The sequence below is a fragment of the Phodopus roborovskii genome, unplaced genomic scaffold, assembly GCF_943737965.1.
Source record: "Phodopus roborovskii unplaced genomic scaffold, PHOROB, whole genome shotgun sequence".
In the NCBI taxonomy this organism is placed as follows: domain Eukaryota; kingdom Metazoa; phylum Chordata; class Mammalia; order Rodentia; family Cricetidae; genus Phodopus; species Phodopus roborovskii.
The window spans coordinates 77,310,287-77,334,293 of NW_026126418.1; the positions used below are offsets into that span (position 1 = coordinate 77,310,287).

The 24,007-nt window shown below is 39.0% G+C and overlaps 2 protein-coding genes across 2 annotated transcripts; both read left to right on the top strand.

The window, feature by feature from the left end:
• Window positions 1–1,596: 1,596 nt before the first annotated feature.
• LOC127222835 (olfactory receptor 50) lies at window positions 1,597–2,541 on the top strand. Its single transcript, XM_051185328.1, has one exon. The coding sequence runs from the start codon at window positions 1,600–1,602 to the stop codon at window positions 2,539–2,541; it is 942 nt and encodes a 313-aa protein (XP_051041285.1). The 5' UTR covers window positions 1,597–1,599.
• Window positions 2,542–9,050: 6,509 nt separating this feature from the next.
• On the top strand, window positions 9,051–9,988 carry LOC127222836 (olfactory receptor 50-like). The gene is given in 2 exon segments (XM_051185329.1): window positions 9,051–9,357; window positions 9,360–9,988. Coding segments are annotated over 2 exon segments (936 nt in total).
• The last annotated feature ends 14,019 nt before the right edge of the window (window positions 9,989–24,007 follow it).

Genomic DNA, 24,007 nt, shown 5'->3' on the forward strand with positions numbered 1-24,007 from the left:
TCAGCTTCTTCTGATACCTGGCTTTGCTGTAACCCCACTCCTATTCACTAAACAGTATAATGTTTAAAGCTCTCAGCCACTTCTTTACTCAAAACTTCCCTTGTACATAATAATGTTTTAGATGGAGAATTGAAACTCTCTTTTGTACCATAGATGGCCTTATATACACCTGCTTTTCAGTAATATTCCAATTCCATTGATTTACTAAACTGATCATGGTCTTGACTTTCTTCTATCCCCCTAATGCCCAATTCCTGCCCTCTATAAACACTGAACTATCATGACTCCTTTCACAGAACATGTAAGAATAGCCTTTCTCACCAACTACAACCTCTTGTGTTTGGTGGTTTATGAAAATCATGAATAAAAACAGTCCCTTAATTCTAATTCTGAAAATTTATCATTTGTGCTTTTTTAAAAAAGGTATTGGATAATGATGCTTGTTGTAATACTGGAAATTGCAAAAAATAATGGAACTCAATGTCCAAAACTTGATAATTATTGTTTCATTATGAAAAACTGATTATTACAAACACAGTGATGGGTGATATAACTGAATGAATAATTAATCTCTGGTAACAAAATGACATAAGAGTATGTATAGAGTGGACTGGACAATGTAAAGACTTTGAAGATAATTTCAACAAAGACAGAAATATTGGAGTAGTAACACAAACTTTAATTCCCCCTTCTCACATAAGTGATTAGTTCAAACTTGGGCTTTCAAGCAAAAGCACTCAGATTTATTTTATTTATGAAACATGGATATGTGTTTCACAGATTAGCACATTTTATTTACTATTATGTTTTGATGTTCTCATGAAAAGTTATAATTTCAACCAATAAAGAGGGCAACAATAATAAGTGAAATGTTAGCAACACAACAAAAGAAAATATCACTTATGAGTAATTAACAAAAGAAATCCATATTAGGACCAGTGGATTACATTAGACAGGGACCAAGTGTTTTCTTGGCAGATTCCAGATGTAGCTAGAGAAGTTGAATCCTATGAACCTGAAAAAGAAAAATTAGGTTGTTGGAGAGAACACACAAGAAAACTCAAAAGTGACACAGACCTTTTATGCATATTCCATGAAAACTGTTTTAGAAAGAGTGACAGACCATTAGAGATGCTGGAATGGGGAAGATATGAAGGATGTGTAGAAGTCACTTCATGTTATTGATATAGATCTATGCCCTTAAGTATCTAAAACATATATTCTAGCTTCACAGATGCCCACTGGCTTATTTCAAGTTCAATAAAGTCCCAGATATAAATAATTAGCCAATATGCTTCTAGAGTTGTGAAGAGGGTCAAGAGGTTAGCACACTATTATACATCATTGGCTAGTTTTGCTGTTAATAGATGGCTGAACTGACCTTTCACTCCATTCCCTATCTTAGAATTCCATCAAAGCTAATGTTTTCTTATTTGATAATTGTTATGTTTCAAAGTTCCTCAAAATATGTTGAACTGGCTTCTAAGTCACTAACTTCCCATTAGTGTTCAAAAGTTTGAGAATTTTAGATAAAGTTAATATTGCTTTCATTAGTTCTTGATATTTATTGTTAATATGTAACTATTGTTACTTTAGGAGATGAGGAACACAAGGAATGAGAGCAGTACATCTGAGTTCATCCTACTGGGGCTCCCCATCTTGCCAGAGGACCAAGACTTGTATTGTACCCTGTTCCTAGTGACATACCTGACCACGGTGCTGGGGAACCTGCTCATCATCCTGCTCATCAGGCTGGACTCTCACCTCCACACCCCCATGTACTTCTTCCTCAGCCACTTGGCCTTCACAGACATCTCTTTCTCATCAGTCACAGCTCCTAAGATGCTCATGAATATGCTGACACACAGTCAATCTATCTCATATGCTGAGTGTATTTCCCAGGTGTATTTTTTCCTATTTTTTGCAGATCTTGACAGCTTTCTTCTCACCTCAATGGCCTATGACAGATATGTGGCCATCTGCCACCCCCTCCATTATACCAGAATCATGAGTCAGAGTGTGTGTATCTTACTGGTCTTTGCATCTTGGTTCTTATCCTTTGCTGGTGCCCTTGTGCACACAGTCCTTTTAGCTCGTCTCTCTTTCTTTACAGGTAACACTCTCCACCACTTCTTCTGTGATCTCTCTGCTTTAATTAAGCTGTCCAGCTCAGACACCTCCATCAATGAGCTGGTCATCCTCATTGTGGGATCACTAGTCATCACTGTGCCATTCATATGCATCCTGGTCTCTTATGGCCGAATTGGAGCCACTATCCTGAGAACTCCATCAATCAAGGGAATATGCAAAGCCTTGTCCACATGTGGCTCTCACCTTTCTGTGGTTTCCCTCTATTATGGTGCCATCATTGGACTATATTTTGTCCCCTCATCTAACAACACTAATGATAAGGATGTCATTGTATCTGTGCTGTACACTATGGTCACACCCATGCTGAATCCCTTTATTTACAGTCTGAGGAATAGGGATATGAAAGGAGCTTTGAGGAATATGCTTGCAAAAGCAACTTTTTCTACGTGATTTGATTTTTCTGCTGCACTAAGGGAAGCTGAGATGTACTCACTCTCTACAAATGTCCTCTCCTCTCAGAAATGCTGTTTCTTAGTGATTAGGGGCATTGTGTTTTTAAGCACACCTTTCCATGTATGTAATTTTAAATCTCCTGTTTTTCCCCCTTCCTTCCACCTTTCCTTCTTTCCTTCATTCATTTCTTTGTCTTATTGACCCTAATAATCTTGTGTAAGTTTTCTTCAGAAACATATCCACACATTTTGTTTTGCATATAGAACCCTTTCTCACAATTATGAACTCATTTTCTCACTGTTTTCATTGTTTTTTGATATGTTAAAGTCCTTAAGTAGAAAAGATTTTTTTCTCCTTTCTTAAAAATGCTATATTTCTGGGGACTGATTGGTTTCATGGTGTTATTTGTGTTTAATTTTATAATTTAGCTAGAGTTTATATTTGTAAATAACGTTAATTCAAAGTATAATTAAGCATTTGTTTTAATTAATTTTCTCTTATTATTTTTAGTTTTAGTTGACATCAAATATGCATAGTTACTGGGTGCCATGTATTGTTTCCATATACGTATACAGATGGAACTACTCAGAATTCTTTCTCCTATCCACTTGAAACACAGTATTTTCTCTTTTTTTAAATTTATTTTATATAACCAAGTCCATTTAAATGAAAACAAACATTTATAGACAATATTTGGGAATTTGGGCCTCGTTCTTTCCAAACTACTTCCTGCTGATAAGGGGCACTGTCATGGGGGATTCGAAGAAGATTCAGATATCCTGGCTGTAGTCTGTAAGGCTGCTTTGTCCAGCTGTTTTGAATGTAGGATCACCTGGTACTCTGTTTCAGGTGGTCTGGCTTGATCAAACCACATTAGTCTGGAAGGAATCCACATCTTTTCATTTTCTGTGGAAACAAAAATAGAAATCCTTTTCCCCAGTAACTTGTCCTTGAACTTAAATTTTGGAGTCAAAGCATTTTTTTTTTAATTTAATTTATTATTTTACATGTCTATCCCAGTTCCCTGTCCTTCCCTCCCTCCCTCCCTTTCTCCCTCCCTTCCTCCCTCCCTCCCTTTTACCCTCTCTGCCCTCTCACATGCACTCTAACCACCCTCCCCTCCCATCCCCACCACCCCAATTCCATATGCAGGGGAATGCCATCCAGTTGGGGTCATGTAGATCTGACGGGTCATGTGAAGTATGGACTAGGGCTTCACTCCTGTGTCTAGATTAAGGCAGTTATCCCTCCAAGGGGGATATGTTCTCAAAGTCCTTTTGTGCACCAGGAATACATCCTGGCTCCACTGTCTGAGGTCCCTTAGACTGCTCAGTCCTTCTGGCTGAGACCCATATTCAGGGGGGCCTGAGTCAGTCCCATGCTGGCTTCCCAGCTATCAGTCTAGTGGCTGTTAGCTCCTCCTTGTTCAGGTAAGCTGTCTCTATGTGTTTCTGCCTCATGGTCTTGTCCTCTCCATCTGCATCTGGGTTCTAGTTCGACTCAGTGTTTATGTATGGGTGTTTGATCCTGTTTTCAACAGGCATTAGTTGAGGGCTCCATGGAGAAGTTAGTTGTTGATCTCACTCTCCGGGAAGGGCATTTATGATAGCCTTTCCACGGAAGCTGAGATTGTTAGTTGGGAGCAGTCTTGTAGTTCTCTAGACCTTTCTTTGTGTTCAATTTTATCTTCAAACCAATATTGGCTCCCTCTTTTATGTTCTCTCTCTCTGTCTCTGTCTCTGTCTCTCTCTCTCTCTCTCTCTCTCTACTATCTTCTATTCCTAACCAGGCTCAATCTTCCTGGTTGCACATGTTTTCCTTTCCTCCCCCTCGTTTTCTCCTACTTCTCTCTCCATTCGCTGCCCCCCCCCCACTTCCCATGAGCTCTGGGTACTTGTCTTTTCCTGGTTCTTTGAGGGACTTTATATGAATCTCTTAGAATACACCTTGTGTCCTAGTTCCTCTGGTGGTGTGAATTATAGGCTGGTGATCCTTTGATCTAGGTCTAAAATCCATATATGAGTGAGTACATACTGTGTTCTTCTTTTTGTGACTGGGTTACCTCATTCAGGATGGTTTCTTCAAGTGCCATCCACTTGCCTGTGAATTTCAAGATACCATTATTTTTTTTTTCTGCAGAGTACTATTCCATTGTGTAGATGTGCCACATCTTCATTAACCACTCTTCAATTGAGGGGCATCTAGGTTGCTTCCAGGTACTTGCTATTACAAATAGTGCTGCTATGAACATAGTTGAACAGATGTCTTTGTTGCATGGATGTGAATCCTTTGGGTACATGCCTAAGAGGGGGATTGCCAGGTCCTGTGGTAAACTAATTCCAATTTTCCTGAGGAACTGCCATACTGATCTCCAAAATGGCTGTATGAGTTTGTACTCCCACCAGCACTGGAGGAGTGTTCCCATTTCTCCACATCCTCTCCAACATGAGTCATCATTGGTGTTTCTAATTTTAGCCATTCTGGCAGGAGTAAGATGGTATCTCAAAGTTGTTTTGATTTGCATTTCCCTGATAGCTAAGCATGTGGAGCACTTTCTTAAGTGTCTTTCAGCCTTTTTGATTTCCTCTATTGAGAATTCTTTCTTCAGTTCTGTACCCCATTTTTAATAGGGTTATTTGGTATTTTGTTGACTAGTTTCTTGAGTTCTTTGTATATTTTGGATTGGTGAAAATCTTTTCCCAGTCTGTGGGCTGCCGTTTGGTCTTGTCGACTATGTCCTTTGCCTTACAGAAGCTTCTAAGTTTGAAGAGGTCCCATTTATTAATTGTTTCTCTCAGTGTCTGTGCCCCTGGAGTTATGTTCAGGAAGCGGTATCCTATACCAATTTGTTCAAGGGTACCTCCTACTTTCTCTTCTAAGAGGTTCAATGTAGCTGGATTGATGTTGAGGTCTTTGACCTATTTGGACTTGAGTTTTGTGCATGGCGGCAGACATGAGTCTATCTGCAGTCTTCTGCACACCCTCATCCAATTGTGCCATCACCATTTGTTGAAGATGCTGTCTTCGCCCCATTGTATAATTTTAGCAGAAACACAGTATTTTCTTATTACCAGACTCAGAATTTACCATGTAATCAGAAGCAATTTTTCCATTTTACTGTAATTGCTTGTTAGTCAAGCTCCCTCTAAGTATGTGCTTCTCTTTGTAACCTTTGTCCCAATCCCTTTCTATTTTAGTTGTGTTAGTGTGAAGGGAGCCAAGTACATCCTTTTTTCCTCTTCAAGCATCTGAGCCTGTTCACATACTGAAACAAGATTAGTTTTCTATAAAAAAGGCCATAACAGACAAATATGATTAAATTGGTGAATAAAACCCCTATTGGAGATCTCTGGGACCTAGGAAGATAAAGCCCAGCAAACAGTAGTGAGAGGCTTTCCGAAGCATTCCAGGGAGTGTTGTGATTTCACATAACTACTCATCATGCAGTTTAGTCTCTTTGGATGTGAGCTGAGGAGTAGCTGCCGGAGTCTCAGGAAGTCTAGGCAATCTGAATTGATTCAGCATGCAGGGGCACATATTAACCAACTGCCATGTGTTTTAAAATGAAAAATGATACATTTCTGCCCTTCACTTAAATGTGTTGCTTTCTATGTCCACTTAAAACAATGCATTTTGAAATTTAATCCTTGTGAAGCTGCATCTGTTCAAAATAAAGATCTTTAACTTCACTTTTATAGATTGCTGTAACATTTATTTTTATTAAAAATATTGAATCACACCAGTGTACAAAGTACTTTCATTGTGACTTTGTCCTATACACACATAGAACTTTGATCAAGTAAACATTCTGTTTCCCCCTTTTATCATCTCCACTTCTGCATCTTTTTATCCTGCTCTCTCCCAGAGTGGATTGTTTTCAATTTTCAGGATGTCTTTTTCTTTCAGTTTTCACATATTGGAGAAAAAAATGGCACTAGTCTTTCTGTTTATATTTTTGTATATCACAAGAAACTCGAATTCCAAATTGCAAGTGATAACCTTTGCTCACCACCTATTAGTTGCCTTATCACAATTCCTCCAAAGATGAACTCTCTTGGGTCTTCTTCAGCAAACAGTTGTATCCCTGGAGAAGCCCAAGGTAATGATGCAATCATATATAACTTGTCCCTAGTCAGGGGCCAGGCATAAAGGATCACCCCCAGGTCCTCATCATGGACTAGAAAATTGAAACCCACACTGGTTTCTCAGGGCCACGAACAACCATGTATATCTCTCACAGTAGGCTGCATGCTGCACACCTTCTGTTACTCATAGTGGATCACTGAGCACCGTACACTCTGCCAGTTTCACTATATTCTCTACATTCTATAAAGAAATGGAAGAAGCTTTCATAACTTGTAAGTAAAGTATCTGTGCTTATTGTAAAGGCCCATATCAGAGTGGAAATAGAATTTATGAGAAGTAGCATGACTGTGCAACCTTAGATGTCCTTATGTGTAAGTGTTTGGAGTGTGTATGACTTCTCCCTATGGTCTACTGCTCTTCATGACACACCAAGACAGATATATTCTTGTAGAATAACTTTCCTTGATCATCTATTTAAAATTTGAAAGAATAGTAGGGTGACAGCAAAGTTTCATTCTCTGTGATTTTATATCTAATTTTGAGATGAAAAGTTAGGGAATACATTTCTTTGCTTTTCTTTGACTTCCATCATCTTCTTGGATATTTTCTCAAATTTTGTACTAAATCAATATATTTTGAGTCTTCTGTGCTGCAAGAATTCACATAGAAAGGGGAATTATTTTGTACCTACTAGTGGAATCACTATTCAAATTCCCAGATTCTGTTTCAATCAGTACCAGCAGATGACAAGCCTCTAAAAACCTTTACTTAGACTTTTGTTTGGCCCTGTTTCTGACAACAAAATGAAGATTTCTAATGTAGCAGAAAGGATGTTGTACATGTAGGCTTCCTGACAGTCCTCTAATTCGTATCTTTTCCTGCTAACTATAGACTTGAATTTTCTGTTCCTCAAATGCCCTCACTCTGTACTCTCTGAGCATGTTTTTTTATAAAAATAATTTTCATGAAAAATCCTTATATTAAAGATTTCTTTAAAGAATATGTAGGAATAGAATTCCGTGTCTCCCTATCTTTTTATAATTGGACAATATGTAAAAATCATAAATATAAGTACTATCTAATTACACTTTTAGAAATTGATTTATACACATATTACATATTTGTGCAAAAGAACTTAAAATATAACAATTATTACAAATAACCCACATCTCCAGCAGATAGATAATTGCCATTTTCACTGAGATACATTAGTTTGTATTATTATTATGAAATAAGTATCAAAATAAGGTGTAGTTCATCTTCATAACAGCATTACATGATTTTTAATGCAGTAGGATAAATAATATACACATTTTCAACATATTTCAATCAAATTGAAATGATTTATATACTTCTTTATATTTTACTATAATTTTCAGTTAGCTCTTCAAAGAAATCGTGGACAAGATTATTATGTAATTCTCAAAAATCAACACGTTCAGAGCTAATAATTTTTGAGAGATTGTCAAGTCTGTATTTTAGTAGCTGTTTCACATGTTTTCTTTCCTTAATATGAAATTATTGTGACAATGAGTAGGTTTAAAGTCAACAAATTTGAAAAAGGAGGAAGAATTAGCATATTTACAAATATAAGTAATGTAATATAACAAAAATTAGTTAAGAATCAGAAGTAAGAAACCAAGCTTGTGAACTACTGTATGTTTATGCCAGACAGACATTCACAAAGAACCTCCTCTCTGGTAGATTCTGGATGTAACTGGGAGAATTAAGGATTTCTGTGGGCTTGAATGAGAATGGACCAGCCTGAACAGAGAGACTATGTACAGAGGACTTGTGAATGTGTATTGGATGAGATGAGGATTCCCTTTTCCCTGTATCTGGTGATGGAATACTGAATTGTTGGATAGGAAAGAACTGTCTTAAAGGAAGAATTAATGGAGTACCTGAGGTGTGTCACCAGCTTTAGAAACCCCCAAGATTGGCCTGTAGATTATGATATTTTGGAGCTTACACATGGTAAGTGGAAATAAATCATATCCAAGAAGTATTTTAGAAGTTTGGATGGGGAGTGGGAGGTGGGTTTAAGTCAGTCCTACCAGCCATTTGCTGGAAGTCATTTGCTGTATTTCTATTTGTTACTTAGTGACTCTACCTTACACTCTTATTTGAAATCTCAGATTTTTTTTTCAAGGACTAACCTCACCTCTGGTTGTACCTGAAGAAAGCTGATACTCACTCTGGTGTTTTCCATTTTTCCCTCCAATCAATTTGAGTTGGCTTCTAGGCAGGCATAACACAGTCACATAATCACTAACCCAACAATTTGGCAAAAACTCAAGATATTCCAGTTAGAGCATACATTCTGACTAATTAAAAAGACATGCTATAATTCCATAAGAGATGCAATGACCTCTGCTTCATTCATATCATCCTTTTCATATGTAGCTAAAGAGAACAAAATGATGAAGAATAACCAGACCAGCACATCTGAGTTCATCCTCCTGGGGCTTCCCATCAGACCAGAGGACCAAGGCATGTACTCTGTCCTCTTTCTGGCCATGTACCTGACCACGGTGCTGGGGAACCTGCTCATCATCCTGCTCATCAGGCTAGACTCTCACCTCCACACCCCCATGTACTTCTTCCTCAGCCACTTGGCCTTCACAGACATCTCTTTCTCATCAGTCACAGCTCCTAAGATGCTCATGAATATGCTGACACACAGTCAGTCCATCTCATATGCTGGGTGTATTTCCCAGGTATATTTTTCTTATTGTTTGGGTGTATTGATAACTTTCTTCTCACTTCCATGGCCTATGACAGGTATGTGGCCATCTGTCACCCTCTGCACTATACCACCATCATGAGTCAGAGCCTCTGTGTACTGCTAGTGATAGTGTCCTGGGTATTTTCCTCTACCAATGGCCTTGTGCACACTCTTCTATTTGCTCGTCTCTCTCTCTTTAGAGACAATATTGTCCACCATTTTTTCTGTGACCTCTCTGCTTTACTTAAACTGTCCAGCTCAGATACTACTATCAATGAGCTAGTTATTCTCACTTTAGCAGTGGTAGTTATTACTGTGCCATTCATATGCATTCTGGTCTCTTATGGCCACATTGGAGCCAGCATCCTGAGAACTCCTTCCATCAAGGGAATCTGCAAAGCCTTGTCTACATGTGGCTCCCACCTCTGTGTAGTTTCTTTGTACTACGGAGCCATTATTGGATTATAGTTTTTCCCCTCCGCCAATAACACTAATGATAAGGATGTCATTGTGTCTGTGCTGTACACTATGGTCACACCCATGCTGAATCCTTTTATCTACAGTCTGAGGAATCGGGACATGAAGGGAGCACTGAGAAATATCCTCAGCAGGAAAATGTGTTCACAGTGAGGAGCATGGTCTTCCCTCTTTCTGTATTTGAGAACTTCTCAGTCCTGCACATGTCTTTCTATGACTTGGTGCTCTTTAGTGAGTGTTCAGGCTGTGCTTTTCATGCTGGTGTTTACCCTCAAAGGTTTTATTTCTCTTTAATTGTTTTGTTCATCTTGGGGGATTGCTTGCTTGCTTGTTTTGCAAACACTTCCATACCATACCATAAAGGTGTCCCACCTTTAGGAATATAAGAATTTTATATGATTCCAGTCATTTTCCTTTTATTATTAACTAATTTTATGGCCTTCTATATAAAAGATTTTTCCTTTATCGAGAAAACAGAAATATTTCTCCTGTATGTGAATTGTTTAATTTCACTTTTAAGTTTAGAATAAACTTTGAATTTATTTTCATGAGTAACACTGTTGCTAGATTTTCTTTCCAGCCTAGTCCCTCAGCCAATTAGCCGCAAATAAACAGGTAAAGATGAATATGAATTTATAAACTGTTGGCCGATGGCTAGGACTTCTTACTGGCTAGCACTTTCTTAATTATAAACCCATTTCTATTAATGTGCATTACCACAAGACTGTGGCTTACCAGTAAAACAGCATGTTGCTCCTTTATCAGTATGGTTCTCTCCAAGCTACTTTCCCTCCCTCTCTCCCCAGAACTGCCTCATCTCCTAGCCTTGCCTATCTTCTTGCCTCTATTGGCCAATCAGTGTTCTATTCATCATCCAATAAAAGAAACATATATAAAGAAGGACATCCCTCATAATAACACCTATTATAACTCCAGTTAACTTTTTTCCAAAAATTTGTGTGTTGGTTTTTTGAAATGGGGTTTCTCTGTGTACCCCAGACTGTCCTGGAGCATGCTTTGTAGACTAGGCTGATCTGAAACTCAGAGATCAATCTGCCCTTGCTTCCAAAGTACTGGGATTAAAGGCATGAGCCACCAATGCCAGGTTATTTTTTTTTAATTTTCAAAACTGGTAAGTTAATATATAATGATGTCTTTCTGAAAATCAGTGTGTGAGTTTCTCAAAGACTAGAAATAGATCCTCCATTTGATCCAGCTTTATCAGGTCTTGGAATATACACAAAGGACTTCATACCTTACTACATAGACAATTGCACTTCCATGTTCATTGCAGCTGTATTCAAGTAGGCAGGAAATGGAATCAACTTAGAAGTCTATTAACTGAAAAATGGAAAATAAAAACTGAGGTATATAAGCACAATGTAATATTAATGAGCTGCAAAAGAAAACAAAACCATGACATTTACAAGCAAATGTATGAAAATAAATTCATGAAAACTTAAGTTGAATGCAGATCAGGTCACAAAAAAAAATGACTCATGTTATCTTTCATATGAGGTTTCATATCTTAGGTTCACATATTGTTTTGCATATTTAACACAGAGTATGCATTAATGCCAGGAAACAACTAATGGCTTATTTTCTGTGAATACCTTTAGGGAGAGGGGTATTAGAATTTAGGTGAAATGGAAGTAAAGAAATAGAATCTTGGGGTCAGAAGTGTTCAGGCGTGCCATGTGATGGGGGGATGTGTATGGAGAAATGGGGGCCGGAGGTAGATTTAAACAAAATGAAGTGTGCACAAAGAAGTTGTTTGGAAAGCTATGATCTTGGAAAACGATGATCTTGAAATTCAAGTTAAATCTTCTAAGAGGAGTTAGTAGAATATGTGTGATATGAAAGAGCAAGGGAGAATACTGAGGGGTAAATGACTTGAAAGACCCCCACTATGCTTATTGCCTGTTTAAATTGCTCTTGCTAATTTGCCAAGGTCAAGTTATGAAAAAAGTACAGGAGGGAACCAGGTGCTGCCCTCATTCAACGCCAACCAGATATCTGTGGTCTGCAGCTTGGACCAAAGCAAGGTCAGCAGGACAGTGTCCAGTATGCTGAGAGAGTCATAACTGAATTCTTTGTATTCTTTGTGCCCAACCCGAATAACCAACTGTCCTTGGTTAACTACAACTGCTACATTTAGATGAAACAATGAAATCCCTCTAACCATGCTTCTGCTTCTGTAAGCCTGCTTCTTGCCACCCCAACCCTATATAAACTGCCTGAGTTTTAACCTCAGCACGCTCAGTCCCTCGAAAGACTGAAGCGTCCACAGGTACCTGTGTAAACAATAAACAACCTCTTGCACTTGCATCCAGTGGTCTTGTCTTGTCTCTTGGGAGCAAGGGCCTTCCCCCTGACAGGCTCCAAACTCTTGGGGTCTCTGGGGGTCTTTCAGACTAAGGGTGGGAGGGAAGGGCATTGGGAAGAGAGATAAGACTATGTTAATCAAAACTAAAAATGTAAGATAGAGTAAAGAATGTAAGAGGGGTAAATTGGGGAAGGAATGGCTGTAAAGTGATTTTCCCTGGACACGATGTAGCTGTTGCATGCAAGAACCCAAGGTAGCTATAGTTATCCACACAAGGCCTTCACAAGATCAAGAGAGTTGCAAATTCCAGCATAAAGGAGAGTGGCTCAAAATGTCCATCTCTAGCCGAAGAGCAATTGGCAGTTGATGGCTGGGGAGAGAAAGTTACTTTTCTTCAGGAGTGTGGCCACTGCTGGGTTCCCCATTTCCTAGTAGATGACTGGTTGCCTATGCACAATAGGGGAACACTGGTTTGTTTCAATGGGTTAAGAAATAAAAAAGCAAAAACGTTTAGAAGAAGGCCATGACTTTGGGATGAAAACATGGTAGGTGGTCCCTTGGCAAGTTGGAGGGGGAGAGTGTGGTATAAATATGATCTAACACATTGCATAAATTTCTTCAATTTTTAAAGAATAAAGAAATTTAGAAATAATTACAATGAAAAAATGACATATTTTAAAGTTTCCATGCATGTGTAAATTAGGCAATATTCAAATACATGTAAGTATAAGTAACTCCTTCATTATTCATCTTGCTTTGTAAGAAACACTAATACTACTCTTATGCTTATTTTTAAGCATGTGGCACTTAATTATTATGTCTTGTCACTGTGGTGTTTGCTTTTTGTCAAATTGACACAAACCTAGACATCCTGGTCTAGAGGGAATCTTAACTGAAAAAATATCTCTAGAAGACTGACCCACAGGCAAGTTTGTGGACTACCCTGATTAGTGATTAACGTGGAAGGGCCTAGCCTACTGTTGGATGGGTGTTGGATAGGGAGGATCTGGGAGGAGATGAGGGACACTATGATCAAAATATATTATAAAGTTTTCATAGAAAAAGAAAAAATATAAACTGGCCACCGAATTTTTTAAAATGACCATAAAACTAAGATTTATTTTTCAGTTCTGGATAGTGATTTATTAAAGAGTTTCAATTGTCAACAATTTTATAGTAGTTCTTATTTATTTTTTTGGGGGGGGACTTTCATACACATACACAATGAATGTAGAGATCCAGTACCTATGGAGACCTCACCCAACAGTCGCTCTTCCCAACTTTGGATCTTCTTTTTAAATTCTTTAAATAACATAGACTTCAGAAACAAGATGCTTGTCACCATAATCAGCCTTCAACTTGGTTCATTATTGACTTATAAATAATGGCTCTCCCGGGGAACTAGGAAAGCAAATATCTCTATGAGCCACCACTGTCTCAAATCATTGTTTTGTGGTTATACTATGATTTCTCCAAGGATGAACTCTCCTATGTCTGTGCTAACACATGGTTCTATTCCTGGGGGAACCAGGGACAACATAACAATTACATCCATTTTTTTCTAATTGGGTACAGATTATTGATATATTGTCCCCCTGGGTCCTCTTAAAGTTTTGAAAAGCTAGAACTCACACCAATTTCTCCAGAGCTGTTGCGCAAAGTGGTGTAATACAGGAAAATCTGGTCCCACCTCTTGGGAACCTGGCACAGTGTGTCACCCCTCTGTGCAGGTAGTACTATGGCTCTGTATACAGGTGCTAAGGTCCCTTTTGGAGACCAGGTCCTCCTAATTTCTCTCTCTCATTCTGCTGTTTCTCTCAGGTCTTTTTCTGTCTCTCTGTCTGTCTGTCTCTCTCTTCTCCCTCCCCACTCTCCTTCCCTTCTCTTACTCCATTCTCTTTCCCCAATAAATTTTCCCCATAATTTATATTTGCAGGTCTCTATCTATCTCTCACTTACCATTTATCCCTCAACTCCATGGTATCTGCCAAAGATCCCATCTTACTGCATATCATAACAAAGTATATTGATATATTGACCTAGAATTGCTTATTTCTGAGGTTACAGCTTTTCTCCTTGTCACAGTGTAATGCAGAGTCCCGTATGGATACCATCTGTTCTACTATATTCCATGCATCTTAGAGAGAAATAGAAGATCCTTTCCATCACATGTTGCTTAAGGCATATCATCTTAGAAGTCAATTGAATGCAGGTGTAAAATGTACACATGATGGTATGATTAGACATGTTCAGTGTTATGTATCTCCAATTCTTCTCCTTTCCATGATAAGACAATTACAGTGTGGAGAATTATATTGTTTTCCTTTTATTGAAAATAGATTCATTTTACCCACAATATATTCTGATTACAGTTTTTCCTCTCTCTACTTCCAGTTCCTCCCCATCAGCACTCCCATCAGGATCCACTTCTTTTTTGCCTCTTACTAGAAAAAAACAGGCCTCTCACAGATAACAACAAAACATAACAAAATAAAATATAATGAGGTAAAACAAAACAAAACAAAACACCAAATCAGAGTTGGACAAGGTAAAACAACAGAAGGAAAAGAGCCCTAAGAGAAAGCACAAGAATTAAAGACTCACTAATTCACATATGCAGGAGTCCCAGAAAACACTAAACTTGAAGTTATAATATGTAAGCAGAGGACCTGATGCAAGCCAGTGCAGCCCTGTTCCTGCTGCTTCAGTCTCTGTGAGTTCATATAATTGTAATGAGATAGTTACCTTGTCCACACCTGTGGCATAGACCATGCCAATTGGTGGTGGAGACAGGGCCTGATGTGACCTGGGGGAACTAAGGCTGAGGAGGGGACTTGGAGAGCTCTCTTGCTTGCAGCACGGGGACAGGAGTACATCTGGAAGCATCCTTGGGACTAGGAACCTGCTGGTGTTCATCTGTCTATGTTGTGGGTTATTTCTCCCTGAATAAACATCTATTCATCCTCTTTGTTTCTCCTGCTCCTTATTAAACATCTGCTGTCAGAAGCGGATCCGGATTTCACCAGACCTGGTTTTCACCCAAGCTGAAGATGCTGCTCCCTTCCCCCACCATCTCCAAACGGGCAGGGTCTCTTGCCTAACCAGGTGGACACACCACAGCTTGTGGGACATTTGCCTCTGCCCTACAACTCCTTACCTCCACAGCGGTCCTGAGAAGGCACTCACTGCTTCTCATTTTTTGCCCATTTCCCCACTTTGCATTTGCAAAGAGCCAAGTGGCACCTGTCCTGTTTGTGGGTTTCCCGTGGTCCACCTGTTAGCCCTGTGGTTCCAGCAATTGCACAAGGCTCCTTTTACTCAAATTTTACTCAAAATTTTGCTTGCCATAGTTTGTTAAGAGCTATTCTACAGGGACCAAGATCAGAAGGATTGTCAGCTGCCAGATGCTATTTGGTGGGACACCTCCAGGTGTAACTACCACAAGTTGAGATCTACAACTAAAACCATCAAAGTTCCAGGACAACAGAATTACACCTAAGGTAACTGCAACATCTTCGCAATTTAAGTTGATATAATATCTGAGATCAATTGTCCCATACCTATGGTAGATAATCTTATAATGCAGGACCTTAGACTTTGAGAACATATCCCCCTTGGAGGGATAACTGCCTTAATCTAGAGACAGGAGAGAAGCCCTAGTCCCTACTTCACAGGACCTGTCAGATCTACATGACCCCAACTGGATGGCACTCCCCTACATATGGAATTGGGGTGGGGGAGGGGAGGGTGTTTAGAGTGCATGTGAGAGGGCAGAGAGGGTAAAAGGGAGGGAAGGAGGGAGGGAGAGGTGGGGGGAGGGAGGGAGGGAGGGAGAGGGAACTGGGATTGACATGTAAAATAATAAATTAAATTAAAAAAATGCTTTGACTCCAAATTTTAAGTTGAAGGACAAGTTACTGGGGAAAAGGATTTCTATTTTTGTTTCCACAGAAAATGAAAAGATGTGGTTTCCTTCCAGACTAATGTGGTTTGATCACGCCAGACCGCCTGAAACATAGTACAAGATGATCCTATATTCAAAACAGCTAGACAAAACAGCCCTACAGACTACAGCCAGGATATCTGAATCTTCTTCGAATCCCCCAAGACAGCGCCCCTTACCAGCAGGAAGTAGTTTGGAAAGAACGAGGCCCAAATTCCCAAATATTGTCTATGAATGTTTGTTTTCATTTAATTGGACTTTGTTATATAAAATTAAATAAAAAAAAACAAAAAGAAAAAAAACAATGCAGGACCTTAGGAATTCTTTTACTTCTTGTATAGAAGGATTTTTAACAGAAGAAAATCATGACTTAACCAATATATACATTATATTTTTTTTTGCTAATAGCATTGGGTTTCATCATTATTATGATATTTTTAAAGAAATGGTTTGAGGTTAGAGCAAACAATAAGGAACTTGTACAAACAACAAGAGAGTTAGTAAGAAGGATTCAAAATATGGAAAATGGAAATAATGAGCTAAAATCAGAACGCAGAACATTGAAAATGACAAAGGAGAGCTTAAAATTAGAATGCAAAACATACAATGATTAGGAAAAAAGGTTCAGCCAGGATGTATTGCTGGTGTACAAAAGGACCTTGCGGGCACATTCCCCAGAGAAGTCCTAGTCCCTATTCCAAATGACTTGACAGATTTAGATGACCCCTCCTGAAGGGCATCACCCTCCCTGTGGACTTGGGGGTATGGGAGGGGAGAGTGGTTGGGGGGCATGGGAGGGTGGGAGAGAGGGAAAAAGGGAGAGAGGAAGGGAGAGGGAACTGGGATGGATATGTAAAATAAGAAATAATAATAATAAAGACATGGCTCTCCTAAAAAAGAAAAAAAGTTTCAGAATATTGAAAATGATAATGGAGAGCTGAAAATTAGAACACAAAACATAAAATGTTTAGAAACACATCCATTTGCCATATTCCATTTCTATATTTCTATTTATACCTTTAGGGTTACTGCCTTATGGTAAACGAGTTTGGTTATAGAATGAGCAAGTGGACAGGCTAACTCAAACTTCTGGAGTCTGACCCTAAGAAGTTTTTATTTTATTTTATTTTACATGTTGATCCCAGTTCCCTCTCCCTACCTCCTTCTCTCCTCCCTCCCATGCCCCCACCCCAATTCTACATATAGAGCAATGCCATCCAGGTGGGGTCATGTAAATCTGTCAAGTCATTTGAAGTAGGGACTAGGACTTCTCTCCTGTCTCTAGGTTAAGGCAGTATCTCTCTATGGGGGATGTGTCTGCAGGGTCCTTTTGTGAACCGGGAATACATCCTGGTTCCTCTGTCTGAGCTTCCTTTGACTGCTCAGTCCTTCTAACTGAAACCCATATTTAGGGTGTCTGAGTCAGTCCCATGCTGGCTTCCCAGCTATCAGTCTAGGTGTCCTTTAGCTCTTCTCCTTGCTCAGGTCAACTGTCTCTATGTGTTTCTGTAACCTGGTCTTGCCCTCTCCCTCTGCATCTGGATTCTAGTTCGACTCAATGTTTAGTTTATGGGTGTTTGCTTCTGTTTCCAACAGGTACTAGATGAGGGCTCCATGATGGTGGATAAGTTAGTTGTTGATCTCACTATCTGGGAAGGGCATTTATGGTAGCCTTTCCATGGTTGCTGAAATTGTTAGTTGGTGGCAGTCTTGAAGGTGTCTAGACTATCTTTAGGTTCAGTTTTCTCTTCAGACCAATAATAGCTCCCTCTTTTATTGGTCTCTCTCTCTCTCTCTCTCTCTCTCTCTCTCTCTCTCTCTCTCTCTCTCTTTTCCCTCTCTCTTCTATTCCTACCCTGGCTCAATCTCCCTAGTCATACATGCTTTCCTCTCGCCCCTTCTATTTCTCCTACTTCTCTCTCCATTCGCTGCTCCCCCCACTTCCCATGTGCTCTGGAGGACTTGTCCCTTCCCTCTTATGTGAGGGACTTTATATGAATTTCTTAGAACACACCTTGTGTCCAGTTCCTCTGTTGGTGGGAATTATAGGCTGGTGATCCTTTGCTCTAAGTCTAAAATCCATATATGAGCATGTTCCTCTTTTTGAGACTGGGTTTCCTCATTCAGGATGGTTTCTTCAAGTCCACTTGCCTGTGAATTTCAAGATTCCATTATTTTTTTTTTCTGCAGACATGCCACAACTTCTTTATCCATACTTCCATTGAGGGGCATCTAGGTTGCTTCCAGGTTCTTGCTATTACAAATAATAATGCTGCTATGAACACAGTTAAACACATATCTTTGTTGCATGGATGTGGATCATTTGGGTATATGCCTAAGAGGGGGATTGCCGGGTCCTGTGGTAAACTAATTCCCATTTTCCTGAGGAACTGCCATACTGATCTCCAAAATGGCTGTACGAGTTTGCACTCCCACCAGCACTGGAGGAGTGTTCCCATTTCTCCACATCCTCTCCAATATGAGTCATCATTGGTGTTTCTAATTTTAGCCATTCTGGCAGGAGTAAGATGGTATCTCAAAGTTGCTTTGATTTGCATTTCCCTGATAGCTAAGGATGTTGAGCACTTTCTTAAGTGTCTTTCAGCCTTTTTGATTTCCTCTATTGAGAATTCTTTCTTCAGTTCTGTTCCCCATTTTTAATAGGGTTATTTGGTATTTTGTTGACTAGTTTCTTGAGTTCTTTGTACATTTTGGAGATCAGCCCTTTGTTGGATGTAGAATTGGTGAATACCTTTTCCCAGTCTATGGGCTGCTGTTTGGTCTTGTCCCCTGTGTCATTTGCCTTACAGAAGCTTCTAAGTTTGAAATGGTCCCATTTATTAATTGTTGATCTCAGCGCCTGTGCTCCTGGAGTTATGTTTAGGAAGCAGTCTTTTGTACCAATTTGTTCAAGGATACCTCCTACTTTCTCTTCTAAGAGGTTCAGTGTGGCTGGATTGATGTTGAGGTCCTTGATCCATTTGGAGTTGAGTTTTGTGCATGGCGACAGACATGGGTCAATCTGCACTCTTCTACACACCATCATCCAATTTGCCAGCACCATTTGTTAAAGATGCTTTCCTCCTCCGATTGTATTCTTTTAGCTGTTTTATCCAAAATCAGATGTTTATAGGTGTGTGGGATTATATCAGGATTTTCAATTCGATTCCATTCTTTTACCTGTCTATTTTTGTGCCAATACCAGGCTGTTTTCAGAACTATAGCTCTGTAGTAGAGCTTAAAGTCAGGGATGGTGATGCCTCCTGCAGTTCTTTTTTTGTATAGGGTTGTTTTGGCTATCCTGGGTCTTTTGTTTTTCCATATAGAGTAGAATAATATCCTTTCAAGGTCATTCAAGAATTGTGCCGGGATTTTAATGAGTATTGCATTAAATCTGTAGATTGCTTTTGGCAAGATGGCCATTTTTACTATGTTTATCCTATATATCTAAGAAAATGGGAGATCTTTCCATTTTCTGGTATCTTCTTTAATTTCTTTCTTTAGAGTCACAAATTTCTTATTATATAGGTCTTCCTCTTGTTTAGTAAGCATTACCACAAGATACTTTATGTTGTGAGTGGCTACTGTATGTTTCTGTGATTTTTTTTCCTCAGCCTCTTTATCGTCTGAAAAAAGTAGGGCTACTGTTTTTTTTTTTTAGTTTATTTTGTATCCTGCTAATTTGCTGAAGGTGTTTATCAGCTGTAGGAATTCCCTGGTGGAGTTTATTGGGTTGCTTATATAAACTATCTGCACATAGAGGCAGTTTGACTTCTTTCTTTCCCTTGATCTCCTTTTGTTTTTTTTTTATAGCTTTAGCTAGAATTTTAAGTATGATATTGAAGAGATATGGAGAGAGAGGACAGCCTTGTCTTGTTCCTGATTTTAGAGGAATCGCCTTAAGCTTCTCTCCATTCAGTTTGATGTTGGCTGTTGGTTTGCTGTATCAATATACAATCTCTTATGTTTAGGTATGTTCCTGTTATCCCTGATCTCTCCAAGACCTTTATCATGAAAGGGTGTTGAATTTTGTCGAAGGCTTTTTCAGCAATATGGTTTTTCTTTTTCTGTTTGTTTATATGGTAGATTAGGTTGATAGATTTTCGTATGTTAAGCTATCCGTGCAACCCAGGGATGAAGCTTATTTAGCCATGGTGGATGATTTCTATGATGTAGTCTTGGATTCGGTTTGCCAGTATTTTAGTGAGTATTTTTGGATTGATATTCATCAGGGATATTGTTCTGTAGTTTTCTTTCTTAGTTGTTTCTTTGTGAAGCTTGGCTACCAAGGTTATTGTGGCCTCATAAAAATAGTTTTGCAATGAACCTTCTGTTTCTATTGTGTGGAGCAATTTGAGGAGTATTGGTATTAGTTCTTCCTTGAATGTCTGGTAGAATTCTACACTGAAGCGATCTGGCCTTTGGGCTTTTTTTGGTTGGAAGGCTTTCGATGAATGCTTCTATTTCATTGTGGGTTATAGGTTTGTTTAAGTTGTTTTTCTGTTCTTGATTTAATTTTGGTAAATGATAGTTATCCAGAAATTTGTCCATTTCCTTTGAATTTTCAATTTTTGTGGAATACAGATGTTCAAATTATGACCTGAAAATTGTCTGGATTTCCTCTGTGTCCATTGTTATGTTCCCCTTTCATTTCTGATTTTGTTAATTTGCATATTCTGTTTCTGCTTTTTTGTTAGTTTAGATAATGTTTTGTCTATCTTGTTGATTTTCTCAAAAAAAAAAAAAAAAACCCCAACTCTTTGCTGCATTGATTTTTTTTGTATTGTTTTCATGGTTTCTATTTTGTTGATTTCAGCCATCATATTGATTATTTCCTGGTGATTACTCCTCTGGGGTAAGTTTGCCTCTTTTTGTTCTAAGGCTTTCAGTTGTGCTGTTAATTCTCTTATGTGACTATTCTCTGTTTTCTTCATATGGGCACTTAGTGCAATGAACTTCCCTCCTAACACTGCTTTCAAGGTGTCCCATAAGTTTGGGTACGTTGTGTCCTCATTCTCATTGAATATTAGAAAGTCCTTCATTTCTTTCTTTATTTCTTCTTTGACCCAGGTGTCGTGCAATTGCACATTGTTCAGTTTCCATGACTTTGTAGGTTTTCTGTGATTTGTGTTGTTGTTGAATTCCAATTTTAAAGCATGGTTGTCTCGTAAGATACAGGGGACTATTCCAATAATCTTGTAAATGTTGAGGTTTGTTATGTCACCTAGTATGTAGTTGATTTTAGAGACGGTTCCATGTGGAGCAGAGAAGAAAGTATATTCTTTTGTGTTTGGATGGAATGTTCTATAGATGTCTGTTAAACCCAGTTGAGACATAACTTCTGTTAGTTCTTTCATTTCTTTGTTGAGTTCCTGATTGCTGGTCCTGTCTAGTGGTGAGAGTGGTGTGTTTAAGTCTCCCACTATAAGTGTGTGAGGTTCTATGTGAGGTTTGAGTTTTAGTAGCATTTCTTTTATGAATGTGGGTGCCTTTGTATTTGAGGCATAGATGTTCAGAATTGAGACTTTGTGTCTCAATGGATTTCTCCTGCAATGAATATGAAATGACTGTCTTCATTTCTTTTGATTAATTTTCGTTTGAAGTCTAACTTGTTATATATTAGGATAGCCACACTTGCTTGCTTCTTGGGTCCCTTTGATTGGAAGATCTTTTCCCAACCCTTTACCCTGAGGTAATGTCTATCTTTGAAGCTTAGATGTTCTTGTATGCAGCAGAAGGATGGATTCTGTCTTCGTATCCATTCTGTTAGCCTGTGTCTTTTTATAGGTGAGTTAAGACCATTAATGTTGAGTCTGAGTAAGGACCATTGATTGTTAATGCTTGTTTGTGTTAGATTTGTTGTTGGCAGTGGTATTGTGAATATATTTGTCCTACTTTACCTTGGATTCTGGTGTAGTTAGATTATCTGTTGCATATGTCTTTGTGATCATTGTTAACTTCCTTGGGTTGGAGTTTTCCTTCCAATAATTTCTGTAGGGCCGGATTTGTAGATACGTATATAGAAGAGGGTTCAAGCTTCTCTGGGGTTATGGACTGTATGCTGAGTATCTTTTGCTTTATTTCTGGTATTCACTTATAAGTGAGTACATACTATATTTGTCTTTCTGGTTTTGGGTTACCTCATTTAGGATGATTTTTTCTAGTTTTGCCCATTGGCCTGTGAGTTTTAGGATGTCATTTTTTCTTACCCCTGAGTAGTACTCCATTGTGTAAATATAACACATTTTCTTCATCCAGTCTTCAGTTGAGGGGCATCTAGGTTATTTCCAAGATCTGGCTATTACAAATAATGTAGTTATGAACATAGTTGAGCAAAGGTCCTTGTGGTGTGAATGTGTCTTCTTTGGGTATATGCCCAACAGTGGCATTGCAGGGTCTTGAGGTAGGTTGATCTCCAATTATCTGAGAAATCACCATACTGATTTCCACAGTGGCTGTATAAGTAAGTTTGCACTCCAACCAGCAATGAATGAGTGTTCCCCATTCCACATCCCCTCCAGCATGAGCTGTCATTGGTGTTTTGAATCATTATGCTTTGAGTAAGATGGAATCCCAGAGTGGATATATATAATTTTTACTTATTTTACATATCAATCTCAGTTCCATCTTTCTCCCTCCATCCCATGCCCATTGGCCACCCTCCCATCCCATCCCCCTCACATTCCACAGAGAAGGTGATGCCTTCCATGAGGAATCATCAAAATCTGTCAAGTCATTTGAAGTAGGGTCTGGGCCTTCCCTCCTGCCTCTAGGCTAAGGGAGTATCCCTCCATGGGGAATGTGCTCCCAAAGTCTTTTTGTGCACCAGGGATACATTCTGGTTCCACTGTCAGAGGTCCCTTAGACTACCCAGGCCTTCTAACTGATACCCATGTTCAGGGGGTCTGAGTCCGTCCAATGCTGAATTCCCAGCTATCAGTCTGGGGGCACATTAGCTCCTCCTTGTTCAGGTCAGCTGTCTTGGTGGGTTTCTGTAGCCTGGTCTTGACTTCCTCTCTCCATCTGGATTCTAGTTAGCCTAATTGTTTAGTTGTGGGTGTCTGCTTCTGATTACATCAACTACTAGATGAGGGCTCTATTATGGTGGATAAGTTAGTCATCAATCTTATTATCAGGAAAGGGCATTCATTGTAGCCTTTCCACTGTTGCTCAAATTGTTAGTTGGGGCAGTCTTGAAGGTCACTGGACATTTGGGGAGTTGGGCTTGGCAGGTTAGGGAATAAGGACATCAAGTTCTCTAGACTGCTTCCTGCTGACTTGGGGACATTGATCATCTTTGGGGGATAAGAGAAAGCTGGGGTGCTGTCCTGTCCTGGTAGCTGGTTGTTTTGTCACAGTCCTGACAGTATGGAGCTCTGGGGTCTTTTTGAGACCTGGAAAGATGTTGGCAGAGCAGAGGATGAGGTTGTCTAGAAAAAAAGTTTTTTTCTTAGGTCCTGATACTTGAGGGGAGAATTTTAAGATGAGGGAGGGTTTCCCAAGGTGAGGGAAGGGAGTCCTAGGACCAGAGAACGGTTTATTTATTTGGAGTGAATCTGACCTCTTTAAGTGGGTCCAATTCAGCTCCCTGGAACTGACAAGAACTCTTTGAGTTTGTGAAAACATAAATATCAGGCATATTAACAGCATACTCATGTTAGAAACAATTTGGCTGAAAGAATCAACACATACAACTGATAGAACTTTAGCACAATGAAAAGCAACTTAATTTTGAGCTTATAGTTACAGTTATGATCATATAGTGGCATAGTATGGTGTTTGATACTCTGTCAGAATTGGATTAGTAGCTCATTAAAACTTTATTGATTAATGTAAGAGTATAAACAGTAGCAACCTTAAAATACTCATTTCTGAAATCTGTTTTGTAACAGTTGGAACCTTG

Bases quoted from the DNA above. Each gene is read 5' to 3' on its own strand.
- LOC127222835 (XM_051185328.1), top strand. From the start codon at position 1,600: ATGAGGAACACAAGGAATGAGAGCAGTACATCTGAGTTCATCCTACTG.